The sequence below is a fragment of the Eulemur rufifrons genome, chromosome 25 (genome assembly GCF_041146395.1).
Source record: "Eulemur rufifrons isolate Redbay chromosome 25, OSU_ERuf_1, whole genome shotgun sequence".
Taxonomy (NCBI): Eukaryota; Metazoa; Chordata; class Mammalia; order Primates; family Lemuridae; genus Eulemur; species Eulemur rufifrons.
The window spans coordinates 16,778,212-16,793,454 of NC_091007.1; the positions used below are offsets into that span (position 1 = coordinate 16,778,212).

At 46.5% G+C, this 15,243-nt stretch overlaps 1 protein-coding gene and 1 long non-coding RNA gene across 8 annotated transcripts in view; one reads left to right on the plus strand and one right to left on the minus strand.

The window, feature by feature from the left end:
• The window catches only part of KIAA1217 (KIAA1217 ortholog), a 294,522-nt gene that overhangs the window by 210,685 nt on the left and 68,594 nt on the right, over positions 1-15,243 (plus strand). For 5 of the 6 annotated variants that reach the window (XM_069458968.1, XM_069458974.1, XM_069458969.1 and 2 more), the window contains exon 6: positions 13,940-14,772. In XM_069458968.1, coding sequence (XP_069315069.1) covers positions 13,940-14,772 — 833 coding nt within the window. Of the gene's footprint in view, positions 1-7,825; positions 8,058-13,939; positions 14,773-15,243 lie in introns of those variants that run through there. The other variant, XM_069458970.1, reaches the window with a different exon arrangement.
• Positions 1,790-7,261, minus strand: LOC138375274 (uncharacterized). Of its 2 annotated transcripts, XR_011231487.1 has the most exons (6): positions 7,038-7,261; positions 6,024-6,194; positions 5,732-5,925; positions 4,240-4,337; positions 2,479-2,630; positions 1,790-2,385 (listed from the first exon to the last, which is right to left on the minus strand). It is a non-coding gene; the product is annotated as an uncharacterized lncRNA (long non-coding RNA). The 2 variants fall into 2 exon arrangements; XR_011231488.1 differs by lacking the exon at positions 4,240-4,337.

The following is a 15,243-nucleotide window of genomic DNA, read 5'->3' on the forward strand; positions in this document are numbered from 1 at the left end:
AGTCATTGTTTGGAAGATGTTTTTTCCCCCACCATTTGTAGATAACATTAACCTGGTCTGGTCTGTTTTACCCTTCTCCTGTGACTCTGGCAACACTCAATACAGATGACTCTGTTCATGTATCTCTGGACCTGATTTTAGACGGAAATAATACTCATCTCCAGAGGTCCTTGAAGCATTGCCCTTCTTTGAAGAGCATTCAAAGGCGGTCAGACCTCCACACTGACTTCTTAATGCTAGAGTGCAAGATTGTTCTGGCGCTTCATATATCCCAGCCCAGTTATTGGACTTTGGGTAAGGCATTCAGAGTCTCTGGGCCCCAGTTTGTTCATCTGTGAAGTAGGGATCATAGTGTTTATCTGATGGGAATGAAATGAGGTCATTCTGGAAAGCATTTGATAAGTAGGAAGTCTCCAGAAATATTTGTTTCCTTCCATATTTCCATCTTCTCCTGGCAGATTTAGTTGAAAATATTTACTGAGAGGGAAACTTTAGGTAATTATGATCACCATCCAAAGTGAATTAGGGTTTCTGAAGCAGGGTTTAACCAAGCCCACCGTAGAACAGAGATTGTGATATGAATGTTCGGTGACCCTGTATTACCACGTCCTTCTACTCACCAAAATGGTGGTTCTCAAAGAGTAGTCCCTGGAACAGCAGGTCAGTGTCACCAGGCACCTGTTAGAATTGCAAGTTCTTGGGCACCACCCAGACCTACTACATCAGACACAATGGATGTAAAACCCAGTGATCTGCATTAACAAACCCTCCAGGTCTGTGGTCCCAACCCCCAGGCTGCGGACCAGTACTGGCTGATGGCCTGTTAGGAACTGGGCCACACAGCAGGAGGTGAGCAGCAGGTGAGCAAGCCAATGAAGCTTCATCTGTATTTACAGCCACTCCCCATCGCCAGCATCACTGCCTGAGCTCCGCCTACTGTCAGATCAGCAGCAGCATTAGATTCTCATAGGAGCACGAAGCCTACCATACACTGCGCATGCCAGGGATCTGGGTTACGGCTCCTAATGAGAGTCTAATGCCTGATGATCTGAGGTGGAGCTGAGGCAGTGATGCTAGTGCTGGGGAGCGGCTGCAAATGCAGATTATCATTAGCAGAGAGGTTTGACTGCACAACAAATGTAATATGCTTGCATCATTCCAAAACTATCCCCCAAACACCTGGTGAGTGGGAAAATTGTCTTCCATGAAACTGGTCCCTGGTGCCAAAAAGGTTGGGGACCGCTGCTCTAGGTGATCTGACACACACTGAAGTTCCTAGAGTAACTTTCTGGTGGGTCAGTAGTCTATCCAATCTCTCAGGGCACCTGGCCTTCCCTACCTCTTGTCTCTGACCACACCTTACTTCCTGCCTGGAATATCTACGAAAGAAACCTCTTTCTTACCTACTGAAATGCTACTCCTGATGCATGGACCCACTTCAATCTCACCTCTTCAGAGAAGTGTCCCTCAACTACCATAGCCAGAAGAATCTCATTCTTCTGTGGACTTCAGGAGGATTTGTCTGTCATACTCATTTGACACTTGGCAAAGTCATTCTTGCTCTGTCGTGTTATTAACATTCATGGACATGCTTTATTTTTTCCACTGGAATGTAACCTCTTCAAAATCCGGACTTCTGTCTTAACCCCGGGCTTTGAATATATGGTAGCTACTCAATCATGGACCCACTGAATCTTGTTGGAATGGGCTTTAGCGAAAGTCTAGATCAGACTTATTTACAGATGAAGAAAGTGAGACCAGGTGTGAACACCTGGACCAGAAGGAAAGTTCTGTGATTCCTTATTTGGTGTTTTTCACCCTTCTCCACGCTGTGCTGACTGCCGAGAGATACACCTGGGGACATTCAGGGCCACTGGCCTGGCCCCAAAACTAGCAGGTGCTCTTGTGTTCTCTGCCACAGACTCCAAATAAACCCAAGGAAAACAGATGGGTTTTCAAAGGTATATTCATTTCATTTATAAACCTGGAACCTCTTAGATTCTTTCATAACTAATGAAAACTGGGAAAGTGCAACTTTTTCCACTCACGAGCCTGTAGAATTGTATAACAAATGGCCTCAGTTTTCAGCCTTACACATGAGGATTTTCCCAGCTCGTGCACTCAGTAGGCCTAGGATAGCCCATTGGGACTGTTTTTGGTTCTGAAAGTCGCTCTTGACAGTAGAGCAAGTGGCTCTTCTGAACCCAGGAAGAATTGGCACAGGAGCTGTTCTGATTCAGATCTCCGTCATTGTTTTTCCATGTTTATTTTGAGGAGAAATTGAACTTGGCGGATTTGTGAATTATTGTCCGTCGGTGTTATCCTCCGGGGCTCTTCCCTCACACAGCCCTTTCTTCTCGTGACATATGGGCTGATATTATTTAGCTGAGGATCAAAATAATGGCACAGCTAAAACACCTTTCATCAGAAGTCATCTATAACCCTCCCTGTAAAATCGGCCCTGCTGACACAGCTCACCTTGTGTTATGTGTTTGTTCTTTTACTCGGTAATAGAACAAACACATACCCTGCTGAGATCGATGTGAAAACAGCAGAAGGCAGGCACTGGGATGATTCCAGCAGAAGGGCTGAGATTGTAACCCAGGTCCGTGGAGGTGGTTCCAGAAAAGCTGTGAGCAAAGAAGGAGAAATGAAAGGATACCCGAGGCAGGCGTGAAGGGGTTAAATCTACCAGGGAACACTCGGTGGTAAGAAGCTGGGTCTGCCTGAGCCCATGGAAAGGGGCTGTTGAAGGCACAGGCCTCCTGAGATTTGAGTAGCTCCATTGTGAGAAGACAATGACAGACCGAGAATTAAGGACCATTTGGTTTCCAAGTCGGCACCTACCATTCGTCAGCACGTCCACCGCCATGTTCTCTCCTGGGCCCTGAAAACTCTCCAGTAGACCGCATGAAATTCTATACAGATCATCATCGTGTTAAGTTCGGATATCTCACACCATCAAACTAAAATACATATACTTAATAATTCTCACATTGTTATAGTCATCCTAGAGCTATATAATGCTGTATCTAGCTTTTTTCTCTCACAGCATAATGAACTTGGTCAGTTTCCCCCATTGAAAGGAAGACCCAGTGCTACTGTCAGTGGCACGTGCCTCTCTGAGAGGTGTGGTCTCAGGAATGTCACCCAGTGGGGGAATTGGGGTCATAATGGCAACGAATTTTAATCAGATAAGACCCAGATATTTCATTCCATAAATAATCTGGTGTTTATGATTGATAATGAAATACGAGTATCGGTGTGTACATATTCATATATGTGTATATGTAGATATATACACATATATAACTAATATGTGATATCTATATAGTGATAACTAATGAGTGATATATAATACATAAATATATGTAAGTATAATATATAAGCATAATATATACTGTTATGTCTGTTAGTTAAATACAACATATATAATTAATCATATAATTACCATTACTACTTTTGATGCAAGTAGAGAAGAGCTACTAGTAAGTTGAGAGAGTACCTAGACAGTCGGATCCCAAGCCCACAGAGATGGCGCAGTGATTCCTTTCCTTTGCTGTGAAACTCTGGACCGGGGAGTGAAACCAATGAGCTACGTCTCAGATGCAGTTCTCCATGTAGCAGAAGAAATGTTCATGGAGAACTCCATCTGAGAAGTAGCTCGTTGGTTTCACTCATTGGTTTCAGAACTCCATGTTTGGCCTTTGGGGAAAGGCCAAGAATCAAGCCAGGAACCTCTCAGCGATCCCGGTTGGGATGGCATTAGGAGCGTGATTTCTCGCAGAACGGCTCCCAGTGCCCAGGAGGACACGGCATTCCATACTCACACAGTAGAGGCAGCAGTGAAGCTGCAGCCGCCAGAAACGGGGCTTCTTGCTGCTGCTCTGCTTCCTGGCTATGTGAAGTTGGGCGAAGTTCTTAACTCCCTGCACTTCTGTTTCCTACCCGTCCAAATGGGGATAGTAACACCTGTTCTGTGTCTTGCACTGAGTTCTGGGGCTCATGAAGTAAGGTCACAGTTGAGAGCACTTTGTAAACTGCAAACTGCCGGCTGGCTGGGGTTGGGGAGTGGCCAGGTGCGGTGGCTCACACCTGTAATCCCAGCACTTTGGGAGGCTGAAGCAGTAGCATTGTTTGAGGCCAGAAGTTTGAGACCAGCCTGGGCAACATAGTGAGACCCATCTACAAAAAATTAAAACAAGCAAATGAAAATTAGCTGAGCATCGTGGTGCATACCTGTAGTCCTAGTTACTTGAGAGGCTGAGGTGGGAGGATTGCATCAGCCCAGGAGTTCAAGGTTGCAGTGAGCTGTGATTGTGCCGCTGCACTCCAGCCTGAGCAACAGAGGGAAGATCCTGTCTTAAAACATACTAATAAAAAGCCTTTGTTAGAATAAGAAGTGTTGTGAGCAAATAAAACAATATATCACACACTGCAGGATGTAGGTTGACAAGTTAAATAGGAGTTTCAAGAACTGTCAGAAAAATAAAGTCTAAGGCACTGAAAAGTTATAACTGGGTGACACAGACAACTTACTAGCAACAAATCTAGAAAACACCAAAAGGGAGTCGTGCATAAAAGAAGTATCCATCCAGGAAATGGGTGGATGTGCACAGATAAAGATAAATCATGAGAAGGAATTATTTGTACCGTCTGTTGCAAGTGGTAGAAAGAAGATATCGTTTTACAAACTGTAACTATTTTAGGTACAAAAGGAGCTTGTCCTTGGCCTGGGTGGCAGGGGAGTGGCCTCACAGAAGATTGAGTATCAGTGAGAGAAGGACATTTTTCTTTTATCCATCCTACAGCTCTGCACAGTTATCGATTGTGGCTTAGAAGTTAAATGATTTATTTAACATGACTTCTTTATTCCGCTACAGACTGCGATCTTTCATGAGTGTTGGACGCAGTACCGGCCAACCTGGCCTGGCACTAGAGGGCTCAGCAGAGTTCCTCGTGTCAAAATATTTATGGAAATTATGCTCGTCTTAAATATAGCCATAAGCTAACCGCTGAGTGGACCTTCGCTTCCCTGAGAATTAAATGATGTGGGCAGTAGTGTGTCTCATGTCTAGGAGACATTCCATTTATGATCAAACATTAATAGGTTCACTAAGACCTTAAGACCTTGCAAATGACAGTCTTTTCCATTTTAACCGTGCAAACAAGAGGCATTTGAAATTTTTCCAACATCATAACCACTTCATGACACCTTCATATGTACAGGCACAGTTTAGAGTATTTTTGGCATGTGTTTTTTTTTTTTTTTTTTTGAAAAGCCAATAAATGCATAAGAAAGGGAAAATAGGATTAAATTTCACAATACTATTGGCCTTACCAGAGCATGAAAATTATTTCCTGGGGAAGCAATTCTGAATATTTCCTGGCATTTCCGTTCGTTACACTAACTCAAAAGGAATAAATTGTTTCCACTTTGCTTATAGCCCTAGTATTAGAGAGGGAGAGGGAAAATGAGTGCGACTCTTCATACACTGCTGGGAAGAGTAATTTAACAAGGGCTGTAGCATCCCAAGGTAGCGCTGCTGAGAAGGATCTGGTGAAGCGATCAGACCACAGCGTGGGGGTGTTAGTGGTGGGTGCTCTCACACCGAACCAAACCCTGTGGCGAGTTCGCCTGAACGAGCCCTCCTCTGCCAAGCGTCACCCACTCAGGCGACGCCAATGGGACCTACAGGGCACCAGGATATTGGTTAGGAAATGGGCTTGCCTGGTTCATTAGCTGGTACTCTTGGGGCCTGCTGAACTCCCCTCTCTCTTGGGTGAGCTCCATGCTTGCTAGAGAGCATTTAACTCATCCTGATTCACCACAGGATGGGTTTGGCTTGCAAACTCCTGACAGTGAGTGACTGCTCTGCTAATGACGAAGCCATGCGTGCGCTGCAGACGGTGCCCTGGAGCATTCTGAAAGTGAAAGGAAATTGCTGTGAACACGGCCGGAAGGAAGGGATGGGAGAGGTAAACCAGACCTCCTCTTGCATTGATTGAACCCACCGACTTACATTATGCCAAGGTCAACAGAAGCCACCCTCTCGAAGGTGGCCGAGGTAGAATGACTTGTTGAAGAGGGCGTGAGTCACTTAGCCAAAGAGCAGGGAGAGTTCGCTGCTTCTGCTTCCTGGGGGGCAGCCGGGCCCGGGACACTTCCCATGCAGCCACTGGAACAAGCAGCCCTGCACATAATAAGTAGGTAAATGACAATAAAGAGCCGTGCATGTTAGCACGTCTCACGCCGTAAAACAGGAGTCTTTGGGGGATGTGGTAGGGGTGGGGTCGTGGCTTAATCAGACAAGGGAAACCGATCCCACATCCCCCTTCCTGGAAAGCACGTGTTTGACCGAAGAAACCAAACCTGCCAAATGTCTACCAGATGCATCAGGGGCTGATGGTGTGTGTTTCCCCTACTCTGGAGAGAAATAACAAACCCTTGCTGATTTGATGAAAAATCAAAACAAGGGCTTTTGAATTCCTTCTGCTCTTTTCCAACCTCTTAGGTGGCATCTGTTACAACCACCTCATCCAAATATTGTTTCTCATGAGACATCTTAGGAGGGTGGCAATGTCACGTGGTCCGTTTTCCCCTCTTTTAAATAACTTAGAAAGCGATTTGATAGCAGTAAACAGTTTTTTTTAGAAATCTGCAATGGTGACTGGAGTTGAACTTAAAAGACGTCATAGCATTCTTTTGGTCAGCAAAAACAGCCTCTAAAAGCCTTGAAATGTTTTAAAAATGCACAGGCTGCCCGGAGCGTGGTAGCTGGGTGTGGCATGAGGCCAGTGGGGCTTCCAGCCCGGCGTGTGGCGTGTGGATTTCCTTGTCGCCTGATTCCCACTTGGATAGCTTTGGGATCCACTCGGTCCCCAAGGGCTCAGCAAACACGACGGTGATTAACCAGAGCCTACCTGCCTGCAAAGGAGATGCTTGCTTTCGCCTTCGCCTTTTGTTAGCAATGCATTAACACCTGTCCTCGGCTGAGAGCAGCACAAGTCACTTGGGGTTATGGACACGCACCTACCTCCTCGTACCTGTTCCCCTGCAAGAGGACAGCTGTGCTGACAGCAGCTGCGCTTGGCGGAGTCTCTGGAGACTACCTGGCCTTCTCCTCCTTTGTCCTGTTTAGGGAGGGGCAGAAGGGCTCTCGTTTCCTTTCTCAAATCTCCTCTTTACACAGCATGGCTTCCCCTCTCTCTCTTTTCTTCCCGTCTCGGATACATTTTCCGGGTTGATTGATCGCACTTGCCCAGCGCAGTGCAGGACGGATAATGGCTGCCACCCAAAGTCCAGCTTGGTAAATAAAACCAGGCTGGTTAATTAATAGACAGCCTCCTTGTCGCCCTCCCATGTTATAAACCAGTGGAAGAGGCTCTCCTCCCTCCAGTTGCCAATCCCCAGACTTCAAAAGTCCAGCAGCAGAATGAGTGTTGGGTGCTGGTCTAGGTTTTTACAACAGCACCCTTAACTCAACAGAAGAGTGATCCGAGGGTCGGTCCTCGGGGTTGGGTTTTCTGATGGTTTCATTTCTCGGTGGCTGGTTGTTTGCTTGTTTTAATGATCCCGTTTGCCTTAGGAAAAATCTCTGTTGTAATATTTCCTTTACTGTTAACCCATTCACCTAGGCCTCTGGGAGTTGGTGAGCGTTCTCCCTGTAAGCAATTGTTGAAGGACTGAGTCACCCGGGCGCTAGCCTGTGGTTGGATGTGGGTTGGCTGAGGTTATTCAGTGACTAATTTCCAAGGGGAGGAGAAATTGCCTTATCATAGGGAGGGCTACTTTGTATCCATGCCCGGGGCAGCTCCACTGAGAAAACTGGGTAACACAGAATGGTCTTGTGAACACTCAAGCTGGGAAACTTCTTAGGCCCTCTGTGTGTTTTGTGATGCTTTTTGTCTCTGAAGAGAAAGCTGTTTTTAAAATACCCAAGTGTGGAAGCGACGATTTAGATGAAGCCAGCAAACAAAAGAATTGTGTAGCCGGGAGCTGAGCCAATGTGCTTGTTCACGGCGCTAGTTATACAGGTGATTTTCCTTAAGACAAAGTAAGTGGCTTTAATTCTTTGAGGGTGAAAGTGTCTTAAGAATCCTTTACGATTTTCTTCGGTTACTTCATTGTGTGGTCTGTTTGAGTGGTATGTTTACAAATTCTAGACTTGGGAAGGGTGGGGTTTGAAATACAATAAACTGAGGATATTATTCCCTTTCCGCAACGAATATATGTATTTTAAGTGCTCCAGAGAGAGACGTGATTACATGAGACAGTTTCCCAAAATGATTTTAAATGAACATTTTTCATGCTAGATTTTTTCCCCCCCAGAAATAATTTTAAGACGTTCCTTCTTATCTTACTGAAACTTCCAAATGAGGGATATTTGATTTGACTTAATGGGCTTTTGGGAAATGGAATATAGCTGTATGTAAGGATTCCTAACTTGAACTTCAGATAATTAATTTGGAACCACCCCAGATATTTTCTGGTCTTCCAGGAGAATGAGGCAGACAGCATCTTGGGCTGCCGTGCCGTGGACAGGGACACAGCCTCTCAGCTGGGACCTTGGTAATGAGGCTCTAGAAGAAACTGCCTTGTTTCCAAGAGCTAGAAGGACTCAAACAACCAAGACACAATAGTGGTTTGGACAGTAATGGAAAGAGGGAGAGACAGCACCCCACAGAGCAGATAAATGGGGGAGAACGTTCTCGTTCATAACATTGCCAACATCTCTGGTGCAGATAAAGTAACATTTTCTGTGTCTGGGCTTAGGTGCAGACAAATAAGTCTCTGTGTTATATTTGGATAAGGTGTTAGAAGAACCTTTATTTTTGTGTGTAGGTTGTCTCTTTCTTGCTATAAAATGAAATTCTTTAAAGATCACATAAAGACATGAGCGTTGAAATCTTCTGGGGGAAAAGTGTCAATGATATAGCATATCCAGATAATTTTACTAGAAGAAAAGAGATGATAGAGAAGATGAAGCGTCAGAGATATTGTTGGTACAACAAAGGATTCAGACATATTAAGGTTAATGGCAATTCTGTGTGTGTATGTGGTGTTTTGTTTATTTATTTCATTTTGCAAGTTTAATATAATTCTATCCTAGAAAGTCTATGAGTACCAGTGCAGAAAAAACCCAGTATGTATTTCATACCATGTCTTTACTCATTCGCCGAATAACAGTTTAAAAACAAAACAAAATGAAATTGTGTAGGTGCCTGATTCTAGGAAGATCTCTCCATGGAAAAGACCACTAGCATGAAAGGCTGGGGTCATTTTAAATTATGAATTACAGAATCTGAATCATCACCTTGTCTGAGTCACTTGAATAAGTACCTTCTGGAGTCTCTAAAGTCTACTTTTTATTGCAATGGCAAGTGTTCTCCTTGGTAGATCACACTGAAGACATGAAAACGATTCTCTCTTCTCATTTCCTCTTACCATCCGCCACATCCTAAGAGTGAGTGCCTTTGGTTGGTCCGTATCCTTTAGTATATGAACCCAAGTTATCCAGTTTCAAGGGTTCATTCTAGTTGTGGGTTTAAAAAAAATTCACACTGTAAAATGGGATCATTATGTCATTCTCTTCTTGGGCTCTATTTAGAGGCAAGGATGAAATGATCAGAGTTTTTTTTAAAACTCGGTCTTGGGAAGTCAGTCATAGCTTGGCAAACCAACATGAGGATTCTGCCAAAGGCTTCCAACCTCTAAGTCGCCTGGCCTGTATTGATGGAGACATTCGACTTCAGCTTACCTGTTGTATCACAACCGAATCCTTGTACTCAGCTCCACTGTGGATAACTACGGTTGACAGGGATCCTTTCAGGGACCCTGTTGGATGGTGGCAAGATTATTTTTGATACGCGCCATTACCACCAGATCCACAATGCCAATTGCTCATGGCCCAGATCCATCCTCACTGGCTGAGGTCCCATCCTGGTTGGCTACTCCCTGTGCCATACTGGATATTGGCTATTAAATATTTTCAATATCATCAACGTCCCCCATGTGAATGCCTAACACAATGTATCAGAATTATCTTTAATTAATTATTATATTTCTTTTGGATCTCATCTATACATGCTAACAGAAAGTCCAATGAGATTTTTTTCTAATGAGATTTTTTTAATGTTTCGTTTTAAAAGCTATTTATATAATGTACCTCCTGACCATTTTTTTTTGCACATCACCAAACGTTTTTAAAATATCTGTGCAGATATTTCTACTGTTTTAAAGGATATTTGCTCAAGTTTTCATTAATTAAAATTAATTTTGCATATTCCTTTTATTCATGTTCTTTATCCTTCTACATGGTTCTATACGCCCTAGAATCATAATATCTCCTTTTACTCTCTTGCCAGAAAGAGGGAGGTTTCTGCTTTGTGTTAATTGGGGTCAAGGTCCCTCAAATCATGATGTCATCTGAAGCCAGCTAAGGGAGGAAAAAAAACAGGGAGTAGTGACTAACCCATTTAGGACTATTGTACATCCTGATTGAGTTCTAGACGTTTTCAGTCTTTGGGGGGGGGAATTAATAAGACCAATGGTAATAGGACCTACCATCTGTTGTACCTGATTTGCCCTGGGCGCCGTGTGATGCTTTATACACAGTGGCATGTTTGAGTCGATGTGATGAATTTATCTTGATGTTTGTGTTGGTTGATTGTTGCATTGCGTGATCTGATTATGTGGGGAATTTGCCCAGATACCCGCTGCTCGCTGAGCCAGTCCTCTTGTATTTTCTGACCTGTGAAGCCCTGTGCTGCTTGTGGCCGAGCCACACCTTTCTTCTGATTGAGCTCTGAATGGTGGAAGTCAGAGTGGGAGAGGTAGGCGTGGAGGTTCTTTGTTGCTCTCCTGCAAAACCTCGGTCACGTGGTTGCTCCAGCCATTCTGGAATCAGAATCAATCCCGTATATTATCACACAGTGACCTTGGGACTGTCCCTCTTGGTCCAAGGCAATGAACACCTGAGTCACGAGGGTGTTGAGCAGGCAGGGAGGACTGTCCCGGAGCATGTCCCGGAAGGGACCAGGTGGAGCAGATGCGCCTGGAATCCAGCCTCAAGCCAAGGCCCAGGTGTGTACCCACAAGGGCCAGGACGTGGGGAGAGAGTTTCAGGGTGAGGACAGCTTGAGGATGTCGCAAGTTATATTTAGAGAACAGACTAGCCTATTGTGGTGGGAACTGTATCTGTGTCTGTGTGTGTGTGTGTGTGTGTGTCTGTGTGTGTTGTGGGGGCAGTGGAGATAAAACTGTAATTGTAAGGAGGAGACTGCACACTCTGCAGGCCCCAGAAACAGTCTGGGCCCCAGAAACAGGAGCCCAGAGGCCAATTTAGTGGTGCTTAATTAATGTACACTCAATGGGCTTCATTTTGTTGCCACACGTTTGCACCTTGTTTGCACTTTTTTCCCAGAATATTTTGGGGGTGCAAACACTTTGGTTACCTATCTTGCCTTTGCACTGCCCAAGTCAGAGCTACAAGCATGCCCATCCCCTAGAAAGTGCACACCGCACCCATTAGGTGTGAATTTACCCATCTCCTCCTCCCCCCGCCCCTACCTGCCCAACACCTGGTGAATGTTACTTCCGTATGTGCACATAACTGTTTGAACTTTTAATTGGTCACTTGCCTTAAGAAATCCACCGTCATATGTAAAACTCCCAGGTCGGGGATTTTGCGGGGCTGGAACAAGATAAGGAAGTCCCAGTCCCTGTGGGTTCTTCTACATTGTCATCTATGAGAGAGAGGTACACAAGAATGTGCCCTCTCCATGGCAGGAACTTGGGGGCTTGTTCAGAACTGTGTCCTAGAGTAATGCCGGGCTCTTAGCAAATGCTCAGTAAGTAGTGTTTACTAAACAAATGCATTTTATGATAAGGAATCAGTTGATTTGTATTCAGGGCATTGGGTTCTACTTCCTTTACAACCTTTTCTACTGTCTTTCCCCTGTCACCCACACTGTCACCCACACCATCACCCACTCCATGGGTCTCAGCTGCTCATCTTGGTCTAACCCCCCTTGTCCCTCCTGGTGCACTCCCCAACCATTTATGCCCTTCTTGTTCGTCACATGTCCTGGAAGTCAGGACAGGGAATGTGGGTTCCTGTGGTGGCACAACTGGAACATGGAGGACAGGCCAAGGCTGCCTGTCCTTCCCTCATGGCCATTCAGAAAATCTTAGTGGGCATTTCCCTCTGGGGCCTTGGCCAGAACAAAAATGCATCGAAGAATCATATCCTCCATGCATCTGTAGTTTTTAGTATTGCTCCCTGCCAAACACAGGGTGTGGTTGCAAATTACAGTTGACACTAGAACAGTGCAGTGGTTAGGGGCGCCGATCCCCGGGCAGTCAGAAGTCCATGTACAGCTCTTGACTCCCCCAAAACTTCACTACTAACAGCCTGCTGTTGACTGCAAACCTTACCGATAATAGAAACAGTTAATTACCACAGATTTTGTATGTTACGTATATTAGATACTGCATTCTTACAACCAAGTAAGCTAGAGAAAAGAAAATGTTATTTAGAAGGTCATAAGGCAGAGAAAATACAATTGCTATTCGTTGAGTGGAAGTGCATCACCATGAAGGTCTTCATCCCCATCATCTTCATGTTGAATAGGAGGAGGGGGAGGGGGAGGGCAGCTTGGTTTTGCTGTCTCCGGGTGACAGATGCAGGAGAAAATCCGTACACACACGTGTAGTTCAAACCCGTGTTGTTCAAGGGTCAGCCGTAATTGCACTCTGACCTCCTGAATTTTTCACGGGCTCAGATAAAGAACTGGTGAATGAATGGAACTTCCCTCTGCGTTGTTCCTCGTGCATCTCCTCTTCCTCACCGGTCATGTCCCCAGATTGTATCAGCTGTCACAGATGGGAAACCTGGTCACTACCTGTTCCCCAGAGCTGACGGTAGGAAAATGCACCCGAGACAAGCTTTAGGAGACGTAAGTGCAGCGCTGTGGATACACGAGCTCCACATTTATTAAACACTATGACCTCAAAATTTAAACCGTGGCGCTATTTTTCCTTCAGACCCCGCAACGTTGAGCTCTACATGGGGGTATTCATGTGTTATGGTTGCTGCCACAAATTACAGCAAAAGTCGTGGCTGAAAACACCAGAAATTTATTATCTTACAGGTGTGGAGGTCAGAAGTCCAAAATGGGTTTCACGGGCCAGCAGCCGTGTGTCGGCAGGGCCACACTCGCTCTGGAGGCTGTAGGGGACGATCGGTCTCCCTGCCTGTCCCAGCTGCCAGCGACCGCCTCCATTCCTTGGCTCACAGCCCCGCCTCTTGCCACCTTCCGGCTTCTGTCTCTATTTCTTTTTTTTTTTTTTTTTTTTTGAGACAGAGTCTCACTCTGTTGCCCAGGCTAGAGTGAGTGCCGTGGCGTCAGCCTAGCTCACAGCAACCTCAAACTCCTGAGCTCAAGCGATCCTCCTGTCTCAGCCTCCCGAGTAGCTGGGACTACAGGCATGCGCCACCATGCCCGGCTAATTTTTTCTATATATATTTTTAGCTGTCCATATAATTTCTTTCTATTTTTGGTAGAGGTGGGGTCTCGCTCTTGCTCAGGCTGGTCTCGAACTCCTGAGCTCAAACGATCCGCCCACCTCGGCCTCCCAGAGTGCTAGGATTACAGGCGTGAGCCACCGCGCCAGGCCTCTGTCTCTATTTCTGACATCACAGTTCCCCCAACCCCGACATTCCTGCTACTCTCTTCCACATGCAAAGCCCCCTGGGACTGCATTGGAGCCACCTGGAATGTGTTCGCAGGTTCCAGCAACGAGGGTGTGGACAGCTTGCAGGGCACAGGCATTATTCAGACTCCCGCTTCCGGGAAGCCACGTGGTCACAAATTGAGACTTCTTTAAGAACGTGAATATCCAAGTAGACGTTCTAATTCCTTGCTTTCTTTCCAGATGCAGAGAGAAATTGTTTATGCGAGAGGAGACGGCCCGGGTGCCTCCCGGCCTGGATCCACAGCCCACCCGCCCCACGTGGCCCCCACCTCCCCGCCGCCCACTCCCGTGCCGCATTCCATGCCGCCCTCCCCCTCCAGAATTCCTTACGGGGGCACCCGCCCCGTGGTTGTGCCCGGCAATGCCACCATCCCCAGGGACAGACTCTCCAGCCTCCCGGTCTCCAGACCCATCTCGCCGAGCCCCAGCGCCATTCTGGAAAGGAGAGACGTCAAGCCAGACGAAGACCTGAGCGGCAAAAACGTCACGATGTACAGGAACGAGGGTTTCTACGCCGATCCGTACCTCTATCACGAGGGCCGCATGAGCATAGCCTCGTCCCACGGCGGGCACCCGCTGGACGTCCCCGATCACATCATCGCGTATCACCGCACGGCCATCCGGTCGGCCAGCGCTTACTGCAACCCGGCTTTGCAAGCGGAGATGCACATGGAGCAGTCGCTGTACAGACAGAAGCCCAGGAAGTATCCAGATAGCCATTTGCCGACGCTGGGCCCCAAAACGCCGCCCGCCTCTCCGCACCGCGTCGGTGACCTGCGCATGATAGATATGCACGCTCACTATAACGCCCACGGGCCCGCTCTCACCCTGCAGCCCGACCGGGCCTCGCCGGGCCGCCAGTCCTTTAAGAAGGAGCCGGGCACCCTGGTGTACATAGAAAAACCACGGAACGCTCCGGGATTATCCGGCATCGTGGACCTTGGCCCTCCTCTAGTGGAGAAGCAAGTTTTTGCTTACAGCACCGCTACGATCCCCAAAGACAGAGAGACCAGGTAAGGAGGGGGAGGGCGGCCGAGGGTGGTCTGTGCCCGTGTGGGCCGCTCTGCAGAGGTCAAATCAAGAGCACAAATGCAGGGTGCCCGGCGGGTGCTGTGGAGAACAGAGTAGTGTCACAGTTGTCCTTTTTTGCAAAGAGTTTCTAAATCGGTGGGGGCTGAGTTAGGGACACCGGCAGCCGTGTTCAGAGGGGACGGGTATGCCAACAGCAGCCACTGGAGCGTGGTTCTAACAGCCTTATTATTCCTATAAATCAGAATAATTTGGAAGAAAATTGCGATTAACGGAAACCATTCAGACAAAGAGATCAAAAGGTCCTAATAATTGATCTACCATTGACACTAGGGAGTGAGTGGTTCCAGTTTTACCTGTTTGAAATGGCAGTTTGTGTTTTTCCTTGTGGGTTGCAATTTCGTTTTCTTATCTGGTGGTGGGGAAATAGAAAGAATGTGTCACGATCTATCTTC